The 20,311-nt window shown below is 32.9% G+C and overlaps 1 protein-coding gene across 1 annotated transcript in view; it reads right to left on the bottom strand.

The window, feature by feature from the left end:
• Alk (Anaplastic lymphoma kinase) overlaps nt 1-20,311 on the bottom strand; it is a 1,005,172-nt gene that overhangs the window by 150,137 nt on the left and 834,724 nt on the right. The window contains 1 exon segment of the mRNA XM_068387529.1: nt 18,663-18,828. Within this exon segment, the coding sequence (XP_068243630.1) occupies nt 18,663-18,828 (166 nt within the window).

The raw sequence follows: 20,311 nt of genomic DNA on the forward strand, positions 1-20,311 counted from the left end.
CTATCTTTATGTAATTCTAGGATTGCAGTACTTCCTGTATAGCTATCTTGTGTTTGAAGGGCATTCATTAGTGGTGAGGTTTTGTCAGAATCAAAAGCTTTATCATAGTCTATAAATGCAATGCATAGTGATTTGTCATACGCTGTAGATTTTTCTATTAGCTGGTTGATTACATAGGTATGGTCAGTTGTTAAATACCAACTTCTAAAACCTATCTGCTCTTTTGGTTGAATAAAGCTCAGCTTTTTTTCTATTCGGCCTAATATAATCTTTGTAAATATTTTATATATTACAGAGCGTAACCTTATTAGGCAGTAATTTTTCAAGCCACTTGTGTCTCCTTTTTTGTGAATTAGTATAATGATAAAGTTTTTCCAAGATGTAGGTATAGAGCACGCGCGCGCACACACATATATACACATACTTATATAGGTGTGTGTATGTATGTATGTATGTATATATATATATATATATATATATATATATATATATATATATATATATATATATATGTATGTATATATATATATATATATATATATATATATATATATATATATATATATACACATACACAGAAAAATAATTTTCCGTTTTTTCCCCAAAAATTTGGGACCTTCCCAAAGGATGAAAAGACAACAATCAATACTACATTCTTACTAAAACTGATTAGTTGCAATCGAATTCACCTACATACTTCCATCTTATAGGCTCTCACACACCCGGAATGTCGAAATCTCTCCTTTCCAATAATTACTTCACTCCACCTATCTATCCTCGGCAGGTTTTCCTCTCCTTTCTCCAAAAACTATAATCACCAACCTAAAGGCCTCCATTCTTTCCATACAAGCGAACCACATCAAATCCTTCTATTCCCAATTCTCAATGTTTCAATTTTTATTACACATACTACATATAAACGATTAATCTCAGAAATTTCCACATTTTAATTTCAATTCTCATTCTAAATCCACACTACACTTCCATAAGGTAGAGTTAATTTAACCCTGGTTTCCATAATCACTACCAGTTTCCTTTCCATCGTTTAACACACCCAAAGTACCGTTCTTGCTTAGCCTACTCTGTATATAAATATATATATATATAATATATATATATATATATATATAATATATATATATATATATATATATATATATATATATATATATATACAGTATATAATATATATATATATATATATATATATATATATATACAGTATATATATATATATATATATATATATATATATATATATATATATATATATATATATATATATACAGTATATATATCATAAGTCATCATCACTCTGGGAAGGAAAGGATCTGGAAGGATATAGCCTTCTAACTTTTCTTCAGCAAGTTTAGGGTTGGGGGTTGGTCGTCATTAGCCGCATTTCTTGAATTAAGTAAAGAGATGCAGGTACCCATTTATAGCAGGGTGGATTTGTGGGTGGTAAAAAAAAAAAAAAAAAAACTACTACTCAGTTAAGTTCCCGCACTGGATAACTGTACTACATAACATCATTATTCATATATACATACATACATACATGGGTGTAATATACCCTAGATACGGCTTTCCTAATTTTATGGTCGTGAACATAATATTTCAAACCAAAACAAGAGCGATCATTGTGAAGATAAAACTTCCAAAAAATTAAGATATAGCGTAAAAACTACATTGTAATTAAATCTGTTAAAATAATATTATAAGCTATACTATGCTTCTTTAAATATGCGACTAAATGTCATAATTTCTAGAGACCAACAGTTATTACATTTCCCTATAATAGTTGCGATGGTTATCTACCTTTACAAATACTGAATCCAACTGTTTGTAACTTCTTAGGCTACGGAAACTTCATATCAATAAAATTCCAGTTACCCTATTGGACACAAACCTATCACGCATGATTATTACCACAAACATTGATGGCACAAAGGTACATAAGCAAAAATCAATCGTGATCCAAAAATTAGAAATGCTTCAATGTTGTCTTGTATAAAGGAAACGTGCATGAAAGCAAATATCATAATATACGATGTTTGAATTGGGAAAATCCCTCGGATTGAAATGGGGTTTAACATATTTGAAATAAGCTAATATTTGATCAGGTACTTAAAATTTGATTTTCCATGTGTTACCTATGCCCCGAAAATAATGGAGTAAAAGTTAGGTTATGTATTTCTTATTATCACTTTTCTCTATGAGTTGGTGAGAACCCTTCTGTTTAAGACTCATATTAAAGCGAATCAGTCACTCCTATTGACAAAACACGGAGCATTTGCTAGAATGTATTTGCAAGCATGAATTTTATCGATATGCTTTAACTTTAATTCCTCTGCCTCTGCGGTCAATATCTTACTTATCTGTCTCGGGTGACAGTAGCCACAGGTATGAAGCGAGCTACTTGTATCCATTTAATTTTGTGAAAAACTCTACAAATATTTTAAGGCACTTTTTACACTAAAGCATCATAACTAGTAAATAAACGTTAACGAACATAAAATAAGAATTTATTCAACCCACGAATTCTAAAGTTTATCCACAGGACAAAGCCTTTCAAGATTTTCAGCGATCAATCTTTTCTGAAGAAGTGTTTTAATTCTTTCATTCTGCCTCGTCTAAAGTATTGTTCTCTTGTCTGGTCTCCAGCTGCTGAATCTTATCTTAATTTGTTTGGACAGGAACTTACGGCCTATTAAATCTGTTATTACTGATCCAGATATTAAACTCCGGCACCGTCGTTCAGTTACTTCTTTATGCATGTTGTATAAGATTTTTCATAATTCTCACCATCCTTTACATTCAAATCTTCCCGGACAGTACCATCCTGTTAGTAACACTAGGTATAGGGTTAATTCTAATAGTCATGCCTTCTTCATTATGAGACTCAGTACTCCAAAGTATTCAAGAAGTTTTATTCCAGCTGTGACGAGGTTGTGGAACGATCTTCCTTATCAGGTGGTTGAATCGGTGGTACTTCAAAAGTTTAAACTTGTAGCGAATGTTTTTATGTTGAACAGATTGACATAAGTCTATATATATATATAGTCTGTTTATGAGAGATTCATCTTAATATTGTGACTGTCCTTAAAACGTGTTATTTTAATTGTTCATTACTTCTCTTGAAGTTTATTTATTTCCTTTTCTCACATGGCTATTTTTCCTTGTTGAAGCCCTTGGGCTTATAGCAGCCTGCGTTTCCAACTAGTGTTCTATATTAGCTAATAATAATAATAATAATAATAATAATAATAAATCAAGAAGACGTCTGCACGCTTAGCTCTGAATAACATTGACGAAAGACGCCTTCCCAGGTCAACTGACGCAGAGGTGACCACTGCTTAGCTCTAGAGCAGTGGTTCCCAACCTGGGGGAAATTTCCCCCTGGAGTGAAATTTGAAGCTACCAGGGGGGAAATAATTACACTACCTACTTACTAAAAAAATATCAGATGCCAAAACGAGCCCTGATATTGATACACTGGTGCACAAGAAGCAGCCTCAACCTTCTCACTAATACAATTTTGAAGTAGAAGAATAAACAAAAGTCCTTTTATTTTGCTACTAGCCGCTCTCCGTATACTGATAAACAAATAGTTACAGAGTAAAATGGATAGAGAGCGGTTAGTAACAACTAACCGCATAGCTCTATGGCTATGCTGTTAGTTGTTATTAACCGCTCTCTATCCATTTTACTCTGTAACTATTTGTTTATCAGTATATTTGTATAATGGAAAAATACATTAGTAAGTCGTCACAGTGTGTTTCAACTACTCTTTCCCTCATACACATGAAGGGAGAAATCTGGAGGGTTGCACTGGGTGCAGGGGGAAATGACAGGAAAAAGGTTGGGAACCACTGCTCTAGAGAGTCGAGACCACCGGAGTATGATATTCCGTAACCAAATATGAAGGGGGTATCATGGGGCTACCAATCTCATTCTCTGCTTAGGAACGTGATGTTATCACATTCTAGAGACAATTCCTCTATAGAAGGTACAGAATATGAATCCGTTTTAGAACGTGGAGTCCTCATCTTATTCTCTATTACTGCGCTCTTGCACACAAACCCATACATTCATATCTATAACGTTATTTATCCAGCTATAGTTTTATATATATATATATATATATATATAAATATATATATATATATATATATATATATATATATATATATACATATATATGTATATATATATATATATATATATATATATATATATATATATATATATATATATATATATGTATATATATATAAACACGTGTGTATATGGAGATATACATTATATTTTTATGAATGTATGAGTTTACTTCCTCACCAACATTAATAAACGTGCACTCTCCCTTAAATATGTATGTGTGTGTGCGTGTGGGGAGAGAGAGAGAGAGAGAGAGAGAGAGAGAGAGAGAGAGAGAGAGAGAGAGAGAGAGAGCCTCCAACGTCTCCGCCTTAAAGTGGTGTGTTTGCAAGGCTAGACCGAGGCTCAAAGGACGCCAATACATGCACAGCAGACTCAAACACATGTAACGAAGGCAGATCCTCGCATATTGCATTGGAAGTCCAACAAAGACCAACGAATTTCACATATCAACGGGAGCTTTGAAGCAAAATGCATTTCGTCATGAATTACTCCTTTTATATTGAAATGATTTTTCCTGGAATTATCATGGTTGTGGCCACTGTTTAGAATATGACGATGACGTTCTGTTGTTATTATGAACCAAAATATAACAGGAATTTTTTTTTTTTTACCTAATCGAAAAGCAATTCCCAGTAATAGTTTATCCATCACCGATAACCAGTAATGTACTTATAATCATGCAGTCGAATAAAATTTCATTTTATTCGTATGTTTTGACTCTCCCGCTCATTAAATAACCAGCATGGTGCCGACGAAGGGGAGACACGACGGATTCCAAAATCCAATAGTTATATTTTTCTTAAATTGATGCAAGAAAGAAAGGAAGGGGTAACTAATTTCGCCTTAAGAAAAAAGAAAAATATTGTAGTTCGTATTCAATAAACACAATGAACATAAAGGAATGAAAAATGAGAATTACTTTTGCTTAAGACCGGCATTTATTATTATTGTTATTATCATTATTATTACTATCGTTTTTATTATTATTATTATTATTATTATTATTATTATTATTATTACTTCCACACACCTTGTTAGAAAAGCAGGATGCTATAAGCCCAGAGGCTCTAACAGGCAAAATAGCCCGGTGAGGAACAATAACATTAAAATAAATATTTCCTATATAAACGATAAAATCTTAAAAAAAAAAGAGGAAGAGAAATAAGATAGAATATTGTGCTCGAGTGTACCCTCAAGCAAGAGAACTCTAACCCAAAACAGCGCAAGACCCTGGTATAGAGGCTATGGCACAACCCAAGACTAGAGAACAATGTTTGATTTTGGAGTGTCCGTCTCCTAAAAGAGCTGCTTACCATAGCTAAAGTCTCTTGTAGAGGAAAGTGGCCACTGAACTATTAAAGTGCAGTAGTTAACCCCTAGGATGAAGAATTGTTTGGTAATCTCAGTGTTGTCAGGTGTACAAGGGCAGAAGAGAATATGTAAAGAATAGCCCAGACTATTCATGGCATATGTAGGCAAAGGGAAAATGAACCGTATTCAGAGAGAAGGATCCAATGTAGTACTGTCTGGCCAGTCAAAGGACCCAATATCTCTCTATAGCAGTAGTATCTCAATGGGTGGCTGGTGCCCTACCCAGCATACTACCCACATATATAGTGCTGATATAATCTGGTTGAATGAAATAGACGATGCATAAAGTAAAATGGTGAAGTAAACGTCGTCACTGCTACAATACCAGGAATCGAGACACCTGATGCCCCGCGGGAGTTTAATTTCATTCGGGGAAGCGATAAAAGCTCAGGTGATGAAAGCTCACGATTTTCATCCTTGTTGAAAATTAATTAAATCTATCTGACTATTCTTTTCATATAAGAGCCAAGACTTCGCCTTCTATTGTTACCGAATCTGATGCTATTGCATTAAGGATCGGGAAATTAAAAAAAAAAGTCATTATTAGTCATAAAAGGTTTCTTTATTATCTATTATAATAATCAGTTGCTTTGTTTGGAAAGCGAAGAAGAGAAAAATATAATGATGATTTACATAATGTTTTTGCGATACTATTTTTTTAATAGACGAAGTAAACCATCATACCCTGATTAATATAAAATATTCATTATCATTACTATTTAATCTCAAGTTTGATCAGCGATTACTACTTATTTTTTATTCATAATAATCACAATGTGTTGTGTCTATATGAATGATTACCTATAAAATATTTACTAGCTATACAGTAAATGTCTTTCTGAGGCTTTTACTGGACGAACCATTTATTTCAATACGTAAATTTTTGTAACATAAAACTATACAAAAGTAACTTCACTGGAATAGAAAGAGTTTGTTTAAAGCTGCTTACGAAATAAAAGCATCTGTCCCACAGGTCGTAGATTCGTATTTTTTAAAAAGGCAATTCAAATTAATCGTACGAGAAGTCTGAGGCTTTTCGAAGTGATGAAATGGTTAAAAACAAATAATGTGTCTTGGGGGACTGAGCAAAATATAGTATTTTCTGCTGCAAAATCTCAAACCGAAACCTCGCTTTCCTTCGTTAAACATCCCGCCTGGGCTTTTACTAAAATAGTAAACCAGCTCTTTCCTCTAATTTTTACTGCACCAGATATATTTTCTTTCCATCACTCAATATTTATGTTTCCCCACAAGCAAATGACTATAAATTATCTGGATTCTAAATTTGAGGTCGTGTATTTAATATTAACGCAGAGTAACCCCCTTCTCATTAATTTCAGCACTGTATTTGCTATCATACCACCCTCATATATCACCTTTATCATTAATTGAAAATATGTCCTCTATTCGTCACACGTTTAGTGAAAGAAGGGCATGCTTTTCCGTAAGTTATGAAAATTTTCGATATGTTATATTAAGTAAATACTGATTCTTGAGTCACACAGGTCCATGTATTTTTCTATATTTAAACGACTAAAATCTATCTTCCTAATAACTAACTTACTTAAGCCATTTGTCCCGGTTTACTAATAGCTATTGTGGAATAAACAAAATAAGCTACATTAAAACTAATGTTAAAACATACTATATATATATATATATATATATATATATATATATATATATATATATATATATACATATATATATACAGTATATATATATATATATATATATATATATATATATATATATATATATATATATATACACACACACACACACCAATGAAACAATCTCCTACATATTTTGTAGTTTTGAGAACAAAATCCTCACAAGGATATTGTGAGTTAAATGACAGGATATGATTAGAACTGAAACATAAGAGTGAATACTCCAGTGCCATATGTGGATGAGATCATGGTGAGGGGTAGATGGCGATGATTTGGGCATGCTCTTCATATTCCTCAAGAGAAATTAGTTCACCAAACGTTTAACTGGGCTCCACAAGGTATTAGAAGAGTTGGAAGCCCCAGGCCTACATGGCTGAGGACTATGATGAGATGCGTATAGTGGATTATGAATGGAGAAGTATTGAATTAAAAGCTCAAGATAGAGACGACTGGTGAATTCTAACCGACGCCTTTTGCGTCAATAGGTGTGGGAGGATATATATATATATATATATATATATATATATATATATATATATATATATATATATATATATATATATATATAGTGCAACCAAATTACTAAGAGAAGTTAGTAATCGTAATGTGAGAAGACAATGATAAAAGACAGTTTTCATAAACATTTTCCTTACATAAAACAGACATATGAAGTTTGTATATAATTTTCTATTTAGATATATGATAGTCCGTATGGAAATATATAGTTAATTCCCTTAAATTCATTGTATTGTGTAAGTGACGCATTTACATGTCTTAAATGCCTAAATCATTAGAAAATAAATTAGTTGAATTTAACATATATAAAACAAGAATTTCGGCCGACCTGGTAACAGAAAGATATTAGTTTAGACAGAAAAAGGGAACAAAGGAAAATTAAGAATAATGAAATGGCGTCCGCTATTTTTCAAATAAGTTCAGGTCAACGGTCTTTTAATCTCCTGGAGCCGTTACCTTCTGAAAGGGGGAGCAAAACCTTCTCGCCAGGAAAATATTGCTTCATATAAAGGCGCTCATAAAAAAGGAAAATAAACATTCGACCGCCCAGTAAGCCTCAGGAGAAATGTCTCTCCAAAAGAAATAAAATAAAAAATGTCTTTCCATCCCTCGCCCACAAAATTATAAGCCCCTATAAAAAAAGAGTAAATAGTCAATGAATCGAGAGGTAAAAACTCAAACAAGTAAAATAACAGAGGCAAACTTAATTTCTTCCAAGGGTCCATCTCTATCATTCCTCTGGGAGCGAAAACCTATAAAAGTGAATAGAGAAAAATTCTTTTGCCAATAATCAATCGGGGTAGGTAGACACGTGGCGGCAACGGCTTAGGTTCCCACCGGAGCAGGGAGGTAATGCGATATTTTCATTGAAAAGGGGACTTAATTGCCCATCGTTATTTTCCATAATAAGAACACCCCCCCCTCCCCTGTCTCAAAAATAAGATGTTTAAAAAAAATAATATTCCAACTCATTCAAAAACAACTTGGGATACTAAAGATGAAAGGGGATGTTCTGTTATTGCATGTTCAAGATAATTCTAATAATTCTATGGAAGACGTATTTATAGATCATAATTTTAGGACTCAATTTGAGATGAAGGTCAAGGGTTATTTTAAACATAATTGGCAGGTTTTAAATATTATAAATACTAAAGGATTGCTTAGTAGAGCTAATTCAGTGAATTAACATATACATTTCTTTTACCATAAGCAGCAGAGAGAGAGAGAGAGAGAGAGAGAGAGAGAGAGAGAGAGAGAGAGAGAGAGAGATAAGGAATCATGACATGATTGGCCACGTGGTCCTCTTCATCAGGCGGCTTTCGAGTCAATCACTGTCAAACGGAGCCAAGTTAGAGGAGTACCCAGCACTCGAAATTCGGCCCAGAGAGCAAGCTGTATCTCTTAACGTCAAACTTCCGGATAACTTGACAGTTGACGGGACTTGGAAAGAGACGCAGTTTACCACTTGGGATACACTTCTAAGGGATTGGTGTGATAATATTCATGAAGTTCGTAAAATCGTTTAGGATTACACGTTGAAGTAGTTTGCATTTTTCATTTTCATTTCCATTCCACTATTGTGTAATATACCTTAAAAATGGAATTATTGTCTGAGCACCAGATTAACGTTGAAAGAATGAAATTACTTCGGTAAGCTTACTCATGTTTTTTTACGTTGAATACCTTAGAAGTTAAAAATAGAATAAGGAAATTTCTCAAATTTAATAAAAAGACTTTAAGTAAGCAAAAAGGCATTTCTGAAGCTATATTGAGTTATGATCAAATGCTGAATCTTGCTTCCTTCTACTGATTGTCTTCTAAAACTCAATCAAACAAAACAAAAAAGTGTTTTATAAAGAAATTTCCAAGTCTTCGAGGCCCAGGAACCAAACTTTCCCCTAATTGGTAAATAACATCTCGACTCAAGTTCGGAAGTGTTTCGTCTGTTTCCCAACTCAAGCAATTTTTACTTTCTTCCTGAAGTTATTTGATAACAGAAGAGGTCTCATAACTGACAGTAAAGTTGAATTATTCGCAAACTGGAATATTCTTTTCTAATGCAGTTATTCTTGTACGTTACGTAAATATATAAAAGCATATATATATATATATATATATATATATATATATATATATATATATATATATATAATATATATATATATATAATATATATATATAATATATATACGTATATATATATATATATATATATATATATATATATATATATATATATATATATATATATCTGAATCTCCCATAGTAGAATGGAAAAATAAAAAATAAAGGATAAACAATTGTTTATTTATAGTAAGGCATAAGAAAAACTAGGGTCGAAAATGTGGTAATATGTAAAGGTAGTAGAAAAATTATGGGGAGAAAAAGAAAATAGACACTTTTTAATCGGAAGTAGAAACTATTAATTACTTAGTGTGACATAATTCGTCATCTACCGATTCATGATTGAAAGTAATTGTTAAAAAAAATATTTGCGTAAAAAAAAAAAGTTCCATTTACCACGATTACTTTCCATTATAGATGCTGCCGATATGTGCCGTCAATGCGATGATCATTTTGAGGATATGAATGTGGTGGATGGATGAGGCAGTATTAAATGATACAAGTGTTGGAGTAAGTGTAGGCTTGAAAATGTTAAACGTCTTCATTCTTTTTTACTTCATTCGAATTCAACATCCACACCATATCTCCATAATGGAGAGGTGGTTCAACCGTTCGTTCTTGCATTGTTCAATTGAATTCAAAACACTACAAAACGCTTCACCTAATTTTTTGTTAGCATTCTCTCTCATCCTTCCAGCATCCGTTACATTGGATCATAAATACCTGTGAGAAAAACCTCTTCAATTAACCGACCAATCATATTAACGTCAACTGCTTCTTTTCTTCATTAACCTTTATAAGTTTACTTCTTCTTACACTTTAACCATTCTTAATACATAAAGGCTTTCACATGTCTTTACATCTAGTTAAACACACACATATAGCCTATATGTATGAAGAAATCTAGAGAGCCAATACGTGATAAGCATACAATATGTAGTAAAGCCACAAACGGAAAAATGAAGAGACTTGATTGGAATTTGTACTTTCGTCTTATTAGTGACATCGACGGCTATAATACATATATACATACACAACATTATATATATATATATATATATATATATATATATATATATATATATATATATATATATATATATATATATATATAAACAGAACGGTTTTAATAACATCGTTCCGACTAAAGAGCTTGGGTTCTGATCCGAGCAGCACAACATGAAATGAATTCCCCCTTGGGCCTATATTCCCGAGGCAGAGTGAATCAGATATCAAAAGCCATTGGTGGCTTAATATTTGAAAGTATGGAAGTCACTTGCGTTTGTGACAACTATGATATACGAGTGTACAGTATAATACTGGATGTACACACACAAATGCAGACGACCAAGGACGGCAAGACATACAGTATAGTCAAGAGAAACGGTGTATGCAAAGATACATGCCTTTTGCCATAATCATCTATTATTATTATCATTATTATTATTATTATTATTATTATTATTATTATTATTATTATTACTATTATTATTATTATCATTATTATTATTATTAATATCATTATTATTATTACAAGCTAGGCTATAACCCTAGTTGGAGAAGCAAGATGCTATAAGGCTAAGGGCACAAACAGGATAAAATAGCCCAGTGAGGAAAGGAAACAAGGAAATAAATAATCTACAAGAGAAGAATTAACAATCAAAATAAAAAAATATTTCAGGAACAGTAACAACATTAAATTAGATCCTTCACATATAAACTATAAAAAACTTAAAAAAACAAAAAAAACAAGAGGAAGAGCAATAATATAGAATAGCATGTCCGAGTGTATCCCCAAGCAAGAGAACTCTAATCCAAGACAGTGGAAGGCCATGGTACAGAAGCTATGGCACTATCCAAAACCAGAGAACAATGGTTTGAATTGTCTAACATTTTTTACGTCTAGAGGATGTGTTTAATACATGACTGTTTAGCTCAGGTCAGAAAGATAATTTCGAAAAATTCGTGATTCTTTCCTCACTTTACATATAAAAAAAAATCTCTTAATATCCGTAATCGTTGCAAAATTCTGAGGGGTTAACATTACACCAATTCCTACAATGCTTGAAACTTATGTCAAAAAGAGTAAAATAATAAACGCAATCCAGGAGATTAAACCAAGGAAATACTTTAGATATTAAGCTTGAGTATGATTGCAGCAGTCAGCTAATACTGAAAGTCTCCTCGTGAAACGCAAAGGAGTCATTGTTGTAAGTGTTGCTTTTATGTTAATGTTTTAAAGAGTTTTCTTTCTTCACTCGAGCCTTGGAAATCTAGCGCTTAAACGACCTCCATTCAGAACTAATTACAAAGGCTCGCTTGTATGTGTGTGTATTTGAGAGAGAGAGAGAGAGAGAGAGAGAGAGAGAGAGAGAGAGAGACTTTCAAGTCTTTCATATATATAGTTAGGGTTATTCCCTAATCCAGCCCTGGTAATCATCCCTTAACTCATATCTAAATCCTGAATCGTTTTACCTTCTTGGCGCTCTTAGAGTCTTGTGAACTAATACCTTCAAAGCCGAGTCCATTAATATCACGTCAAATGATATTACCTTCTCTAAAGGAAAGCGATGTGCATTTGGATCAGGAATGAGACATTAAGAGCAGATCGTACGGTTTTATTTCCTTCTTTTTATGAAAATACCGAGACACTTAACTCCCTTTTCTGCTCCTTTAAAAGTCGACAAAAGGGACAGCTTACCGTCTCTGCCTCAAGGCACCGAAGGAAAATGGCTGAGAAGATGAGTGGAAATGTGAAGAAAGGTTAAGCATGTCGTGAGATACAAGAATAAAAATATTGAAAAAAAAAAAACGGGAAAGTGGCTTACGGTAGATTAGTTGATTTCGCTTAAAAACATAAATTTGGCTTCACTGAAAAATTTTGACAAAATATAAAGGATTACCACTGAACCAATTGTAAGACAAAGAAATGCTATTATGTTTATATTTTCAACTTTTACTCTTTAAAGAAACAGAAGCACGCTTTTTATGCATTGAACATTTTCAAAAAAAAAACGAGTAGCGTTTCCTCAATCTGAACCGAACTTCCCCTTTCAACTCTTGTAATCAAGCTTGTTAACATTTGTCACTGTGTTCAGTAATGGACATCTGTGTATTTTTCTAAAACTGGATGTCAATAAGACAGGCAACTTAATGTCATAATCTTGCCAAAGTCGAATAGTAAAAAAAATACAATGAAACGGAGTGCGTGTTAATCACAAACATAGAAACTTTACAATTACATATAAAGGTGAAGTCAAACATTAAGGAAAACCGGTAGCAGGGATAGAATTCCAAAGCCTGGGAGTGTGTGTGTGTGTGTGTGTGTGTGTGTGTGTGTGTGTGTGTAGAGGAAGAGGGTAGGAGGGTGAGGGATCTGAACATTCAAAACCTTTTGCGATCTTAGGATTCCTGAATTCTAGACAGTAAATTCCGGGAAAATATGACCTGAAGAACATTAGGAGGAAAACTGAGGTGGAGGATGTGGAGGGGGAGAAAAAGGTGGAGTAAGTGAGGGAAGAGGAGAAATAGGCGGAGGAGGAGGAAGAACATCGGCCTAAATAACTAAAGGGGAAAGGCTGAGTAGTCAGTAATTTTGTAGAATAGAGAATCAAGGGAAATAAGAATTGGGTCAATAATCATAAGAATGACTCCGACACAATCCAGCTGATGAAGCAGATTTCTAAATCTTTAAGCCTACCAAACAAACTAGAATATTGAAGAAGATGGACTACGTAAACTAAACTTTTAACATCGAATTAAACTTAGGAAGTGTTGAACTAAAGTTCAATTACGCTTTAAAAGGAAAATACTTACTGAATTATGTAAGGGAACAAAGAAATAATTAGGTGGTAACTGGGCCTAGAATCACCGAAATAATTAAAAATTCTATCATGAAAAGCTCGATCAAAGTAAAAATAAAACACTGTAACATGCAAGGAGGTGGAGGGAGAGGATATACCTACACTGTTAAAAATGTTCAGTAAAAAAACGGTAAAAATCCTGGAATAAATGTTGGCAGGCATTTACCGTTTAAAAAACGGATATATTGACGTAAACGAGCGATATTACGGACACCAAACCGTAAAAGATAATAACAAATTAGGGTAAAATTATTGTCGCTGGTATTTTACTGAAATACGGCTGAGAACAATATATTTTCGCGGAAAATTTCTGATAAAAATTACAGGCTTTTTTAAACAGTGTAAAACTGAATAATCAGCAAGAAAAATAGAAAAAGAAGATAAAAATCGGTCATAACCGAAAATAAAATCACTCCAATGTTATAAAAAAGAAAACAACGACACCCGATGAATAACAACGCCGTCAACTTCGAAACCTTAAAATGTAACGTCGAATGATATTCTCTTGGCTTTCTGCCTGACGTTGTCAGGGGATACTGCAAAATTTATTTCATTAGCAGATGCGAGTCCCGTGTACAGCTGACCACTGGTTTTTCGTTAGCCGACAGTTTATAAGATCTGGAATTCCAGTTAACAGTTACGGGATGACTGCTAAAGTATTAAATTCAAAATGTGATACATAATCTTTTCTAACTGTTTCATAGCTTCATTTGTATAGACTGAATTCGTTATCGTTTATTAAATGAGCATCTCTAAAATTTATATAGCAATTGACTATCCTTTGAGATTCTTATTTTCATTCACAATTATAAAAACAATCTAACATTTATTTACACCTAGTATTCCATAACCTCTGTACCATGGTCATCCACTGTCGGGTTAGCGTTCTCTTGCTTGAGGGTACACCCAGGCACACTATTCTATGATATCTCTCTTCCTCTTGTTTTGTTAAAGTTTTTATAGTTTGTATAAGAGATATTTATTTTAGTGTTACTGTTCTTGTTGTATATCTATTTCCTTGTTTCCTTTCCTCACAGGGCTATTCATCCCTGTTGGAGCCCTTGGGCTTATAGCATCCTACGTTCCTATCTAGGGTTGTAGCCTAGCTTGTAACAATAATAATAGTAATACATTATGACCTATTGCTATCTAATGGATCAATGTGTAACCGGGTGAAATTCTCGCAGTTGTAATAAAATACAAGTCAGAATAGTTTGAACAAAAAGATGGAAGGATGAAATCACTGAAGGGTAAGTGCAAAGATTTTTCCTTATGCCTACAGTGAACGGCGTTAGGTGCAATGAAGGCAACAGCCTCAAGAAATTTTGGATGCAGTAACTGCATTTCTCAGACTCCATATCCAGGTAGTGATCAGAGCTAAAGCCTCTAATTTTCTCTTTTGTATAATGTTCATTTTGGAGATCTAACCCATACGATTTCTATAACATTCACCCTTTAAAAGTGTTTTTATAATACAGATATGGCCTTTTCTAGTTCCTATCTTTCAGCATACCTTATCATTCAAGATTTAATACACCTGTGCACACTAATTATAAAATCATTACCTAATCATTTAAGGAGTATTCCCTCCCGTACCACACTAACACAAAACAATAAAGGTTTTCCTTCATTCCTTGTTTATCCCCATAAAAACACCGCTAAATAGTTCTAACCAACTAAGTCATTCGTCAGAGTGGAAATCTCGTTCACTTACAAAGTCCTTTATTCAAGCTTTGTTTACAGAGAAAATATGTTATCAGTATCAACTAATAACAATGTAAACATGTCTCGGTAATTCACAATACACTGACACTTTTCATGTTCGGCCATTCTACATAAATATCAGCCTCCAAATCAAGCTGGGGTTTACTGTATACTTCATTCTTTTTATGGTAAAAATTAAAAATTACTTAGTCTCGACTCAAGATTATGCTGTAATGTACTTTAGTGATGTGAGTGATTTTACATTGCCACAATCTAAGCAGCATCAAAACAGCCAAAAAATACAATGTATACCTTCTCAGACTTAGCGCCTAGATAATGTCAAAACTTCCCTTTCAACTTTATCCATAAAATTATCGGTGTAAAACAAACACAGGCAGGGAAACAGCTTACTGTTGACCTAAAATTAATCCTCCTTTCATCTGGGCATAGGAACGCTGCTAAAATAATTCCAAACTCCGAAAAATTTGTTTTCCTTCGGATATAGGTTACTATAATTTTACACTGCAAGATGGCGCCTTTAAATGTGCTTTAACCATATCCCGGTAAACCGAGTATGAAATTGTCAAATTGGTTGGGCAAAACCATACATTAATAAATCTATGATAAACCAGCACTGCTACGTGCAAAGGATAAATTGCGTGTACTGTACATAGGCTAGTACAGGAGTTATTTAGCAAATATAAAAACAGGCCCAACTGGTCTGACAAAATATTCTTCACACATTTGAAACACAAAATGAAAATAGAATTAGTTACAACCCCTTGTTTACAACAGCGTAGTGAGTATCTAACTAAAATCAAATTTGATCAGTGATTAAATGTTTATTGTTTTCCACCTACGGTTCCTGCCCCCCCCCCTTCCCTCCGTTCAGTTTGATCCTGGAATGTGAAAAATTGGTTGGCGTTTCCCGAAATAATTTTTTATTAACTTCAGTTCGATGAAATACTTTATTTTTGGATGGAGTTCACAGCAATCTCACAATTTATGAAAAAGAAATCAAATAATGGGTTTCAATCTTTCTATCTCAATAACATGTGACGTCTCCTCTCTCTTACATCTTTTCTTATAGACTCTAATTGTATCTATGCATAAAGCTGGTATGACTAAGTTATCAATCATTATAACGTACTTTAATCGTTTTAAGCAGTAACGACGTCCCTACGCTTAAATAAACAGAATATCAAATGATATAAATGAAACAATACAGTTGACGTCACACGGAATAGTCATGCATTACAATTCATACTCTCCAGTTGTTGTTGAACAATTACCGTTCATGTGATAATCTAATAATTTTCATTATTTTTCAACCGATCTTCAGCACCCTTCCCCTTGAATCCTCACCCACGTAACACAACGCGAAAGTTTTAAATGAAGTTATCTTTCCATAAAGTCAAAACCCACTTAAACTTCAACTCTTGATTTTTTTCAGAGTTTAATAGATAAAGTTCCCTGAAAAATTGACGATGCTATGCCAAATAACTGGACCCTCGTAAGTCTTCGTTTGAAGTTCATTACAAAATTAAATTTTCGCCAAAGCGATACAGGCAGTGAGCGTTTTTTTTTCTTTCTTTTTCTTTTTTTTTCATTCATGAAATTGATATAACTGGCTAACGGGTGTATATTATAAATGCACACAATAGGATATATTAAAAAAGGTAAATCTTTTAATTGATGCGCATTCAGTACACTTCATATGTATAATAAAAATTAGCCTTATTTGTTAAGATCTGTTATATAGTGTATGCATGAAAATGAAAAGGTTGCACGAAAACGTAAATAAGATATTCTTTTCTTATTCGTTTATTTGGTCTGTCTTCAGAATGGTGTGGGAGTAATATTCCTCATTACTGCTGCCGACAGCAATTAGATAAAAATTTCTGGCATTTTTAGTTAAAATTGTGTTATTAAAATCTTGTCGTCAAGGAAAGCGATGGGTGTAGTTAGTAGTAAAAATGGGGCAATAAGCTTACGGGATCTTCATTTATGTTGGTTAAAATTTCTTTTGATTTCATAAATACTGTTGACATAATCCTAGCAATATCAATATATGGGACAGAAAATATGAAATATATTCTTGAAAATCGTTCTAAAATATATATTCTTTATACACGGTTCCCAACAATAGACAATAAACAGAAAACAAATGGATTATTTTCTTAAGAAATTCAATACGAAAAAAATAATGTCCCGCTTTTATAAATGAGAAAATGGTACATTTATAATAGACTTTAAACCTTGAATAGAAATGCACAAAGAAAAAAAAATAAACTAAAAGAAAATAATTCCTTTGCGCTAATTCTCTGGCAGCTTCCAGAAAAGACTTCTAAGAAAAAAAACAGCTCATCCATAATTCTTCTTTCTCCTTTCTTTTGACATGCAGGATATTTAATTTTTCAGAAAAAAAAAATGTAACAAACATTTACGTATATGATAAATTAATTAGCTATTTAACCATTTCAGAGATATACTTCATTCATAATGAATAAACTCATGATTATTGTAAAAACACATATATAGTATATAATTATCGATTGCAAATACACTTAATTTCTTTTAGCAAACATTATCTGGTAAGATGTCTTCAATAAATCTCCATACTTGTTATGACAGGTACTGAACTTGATTTATTTGGATTGCTTTAGTAATACATTTTTTTTTTAATAAAGCTCAAAATCTCGGAGGTCTTTCAATCGGGAGGACCCTAATCAGGGCATTTGTGTATATATATATATATATATATATATATATATATATATATATATATATATATATATATATATATATATAGCAGAGGTGGACTAATTGATTAAAAAAATAAAAATATCTTATCAGTTGTATTATATCATTACAATTATCATAATTAATCTTGACTTCATATAATTAATGTTCTTCTTTTCAAGGTTTTAACTAAGGATAGCTTAACGAATTTTGAGAACACTTTCGAATCTAGCCACTCAAAAGAGCTATAAACGGAAATGAAAGTTCAAAAGCACCTTTAAGTTAATTTGTCTTGTGAAATAAGAAATGCCTGGGGAGAGAGAGAGAGAGAGAGAGAGAGAGAGAGAGAGAGAGAGAGAGAGAGAGAGAGAGAGAGAGAGAGAGAGAGAGAGATAAAAAAAAATTGCCGACCTACCACGAGAAAATCCATTTAGCTTTAACATATGTATTTCTTTTTTTAGTGAAAAATACCACAGAAGAACTACGGAGGAAAAGAACAAGTACTCACCTATCCCATACTCAGTGGAGTTTCGGAAGGCGTGGCCATAACTAGGCATCAAGGATTCATTGACGCCTCTTCCATGCTGGAGGCCGGTGACCTCTACGTTGGACCACGCCAACCCTGCCCCTCCCCCGCCCACGACTAAGGGCATGGGCTGGTTGTCCTCGTCCATCTGTAAAGGAGAGAAAGAAGAATTTAGGTGGGCGTTCATCGCGTAGGTGTCTTATCCTGGATTTAACAAGAGGTAAGGAGTGTGTATAACCTGATATAAACTTGCATCATACATATGTGTATAATCTTGGGATATGTTTCATGCCAGTGGGGATGTTACAAATATGAATCATATCACTTTAGATAAGGTTCTCTCTCTCTCTCTCTCTCTCTCTCTCTCTCTCTCTCTCTCTCTCTCTCTCTCTCTCTCTCTCTCTCTCTAAGTTAGAGATATGGGACGCAGATATATGTATGTGTTTATTTCTATAAAAGAATATACCAACATAATCAAACTATACTCGAGATCAATATAACATGTCTAAAGGCATTCATCAAAAGTAATTTGAGTTGAATATTGGTGAATATTCACAACGTAAATTATATCGACACAAACAAATATTGTATTGGCGATATCGAATCACCAAATCTTATTCCTTACTTCAGAAAATTTCCATTTCAGACAAGACTCGATTAGTGATTTTATCTTTTCCTTGTAATAAAGTTGGACTTTTAACTAAATACCTTTCCCGTTTCAGTTTTATGGTACAAAAGTTTTCAAACCTAACAATAAAAAAGTTACTTTATATAAAACAGCTGAGGAATAATTAAGAAATTTCCAAAAAGCTGAATAAATTAGGATAGGAAAATTAAAAAAAAAAATAAAGGATACACAAAGCCTGATATTAGGGCTTTAGACATAGAAATATTTACGAATGAAAAATTGTATAATATTCACTATAATCAAAGGATGACAAATGAACACTTATTCTAAACGCTATGAAACTTTCTTCCTAAATGAGTGGCTGTAAAATGTGTCAAGGCAGAAATTAGTAAAAACTCATCTTTAGTGAAATTCTAATTATTCAGTATCGTAAAAGAAAGTGCAAATCCATATATAAATACAGGCAAGTGAAACGTTTTGTTTAAAGGAATTCTGAGCAATCCCTTATTGAAAAAAAGAAAGAAAGAAAGAATGGTTGTAAAACAGCGTCACCGGAAAAAGGGGTCATGGAAATATCCGTTCTGAGAAGACGTTGGAGATAAAACTCATCTCAAAACAAATTTGCAAGTTGCTGTTTTTCAAGGAATGGAGAAAAATATAAAAAGGACGGTTATGGAATGTCAACAAAGTTGTTTGTCGAATATACAATCACAGAGGAATTTCAAATTAAAAGAAGGAGGCTTTGAAATACATGGTTTACAAGGTTACTTCTGCAATAGATGCTGCGATTGTAAGAAGAAAGAAATATTTAAAACGACCTTAATGTGGACTTTAGTATGCACCACATCAGATTAAATATTTCTACTTTTAAATATTTTTTTGAAACTACTGATATTCAATTTCTAAAAGTATACCTAAATATGGTCGATATATTGAAATAATGCATTGAATATTACATTCTAGTAATACACGAATCAACAATGATCCCAGGGATGTGAAAAAT

Source organism: Palaemon carinicauda, chromosome 15 (assembly GCF_036898095.1).
Source record: "Palaemon carinicauda isolate YSFRI2023 chromosome 15, ASM3689809v2, whole genome shotgun sequence".
Classification (NCBI taxonomy): domain Eukaryota; kingdom Metazoa; phylum Arthropoda; class Malacostraca; order Decapoda; family Palaemonidae; genus Palaemon; species Palaemon carinicauda.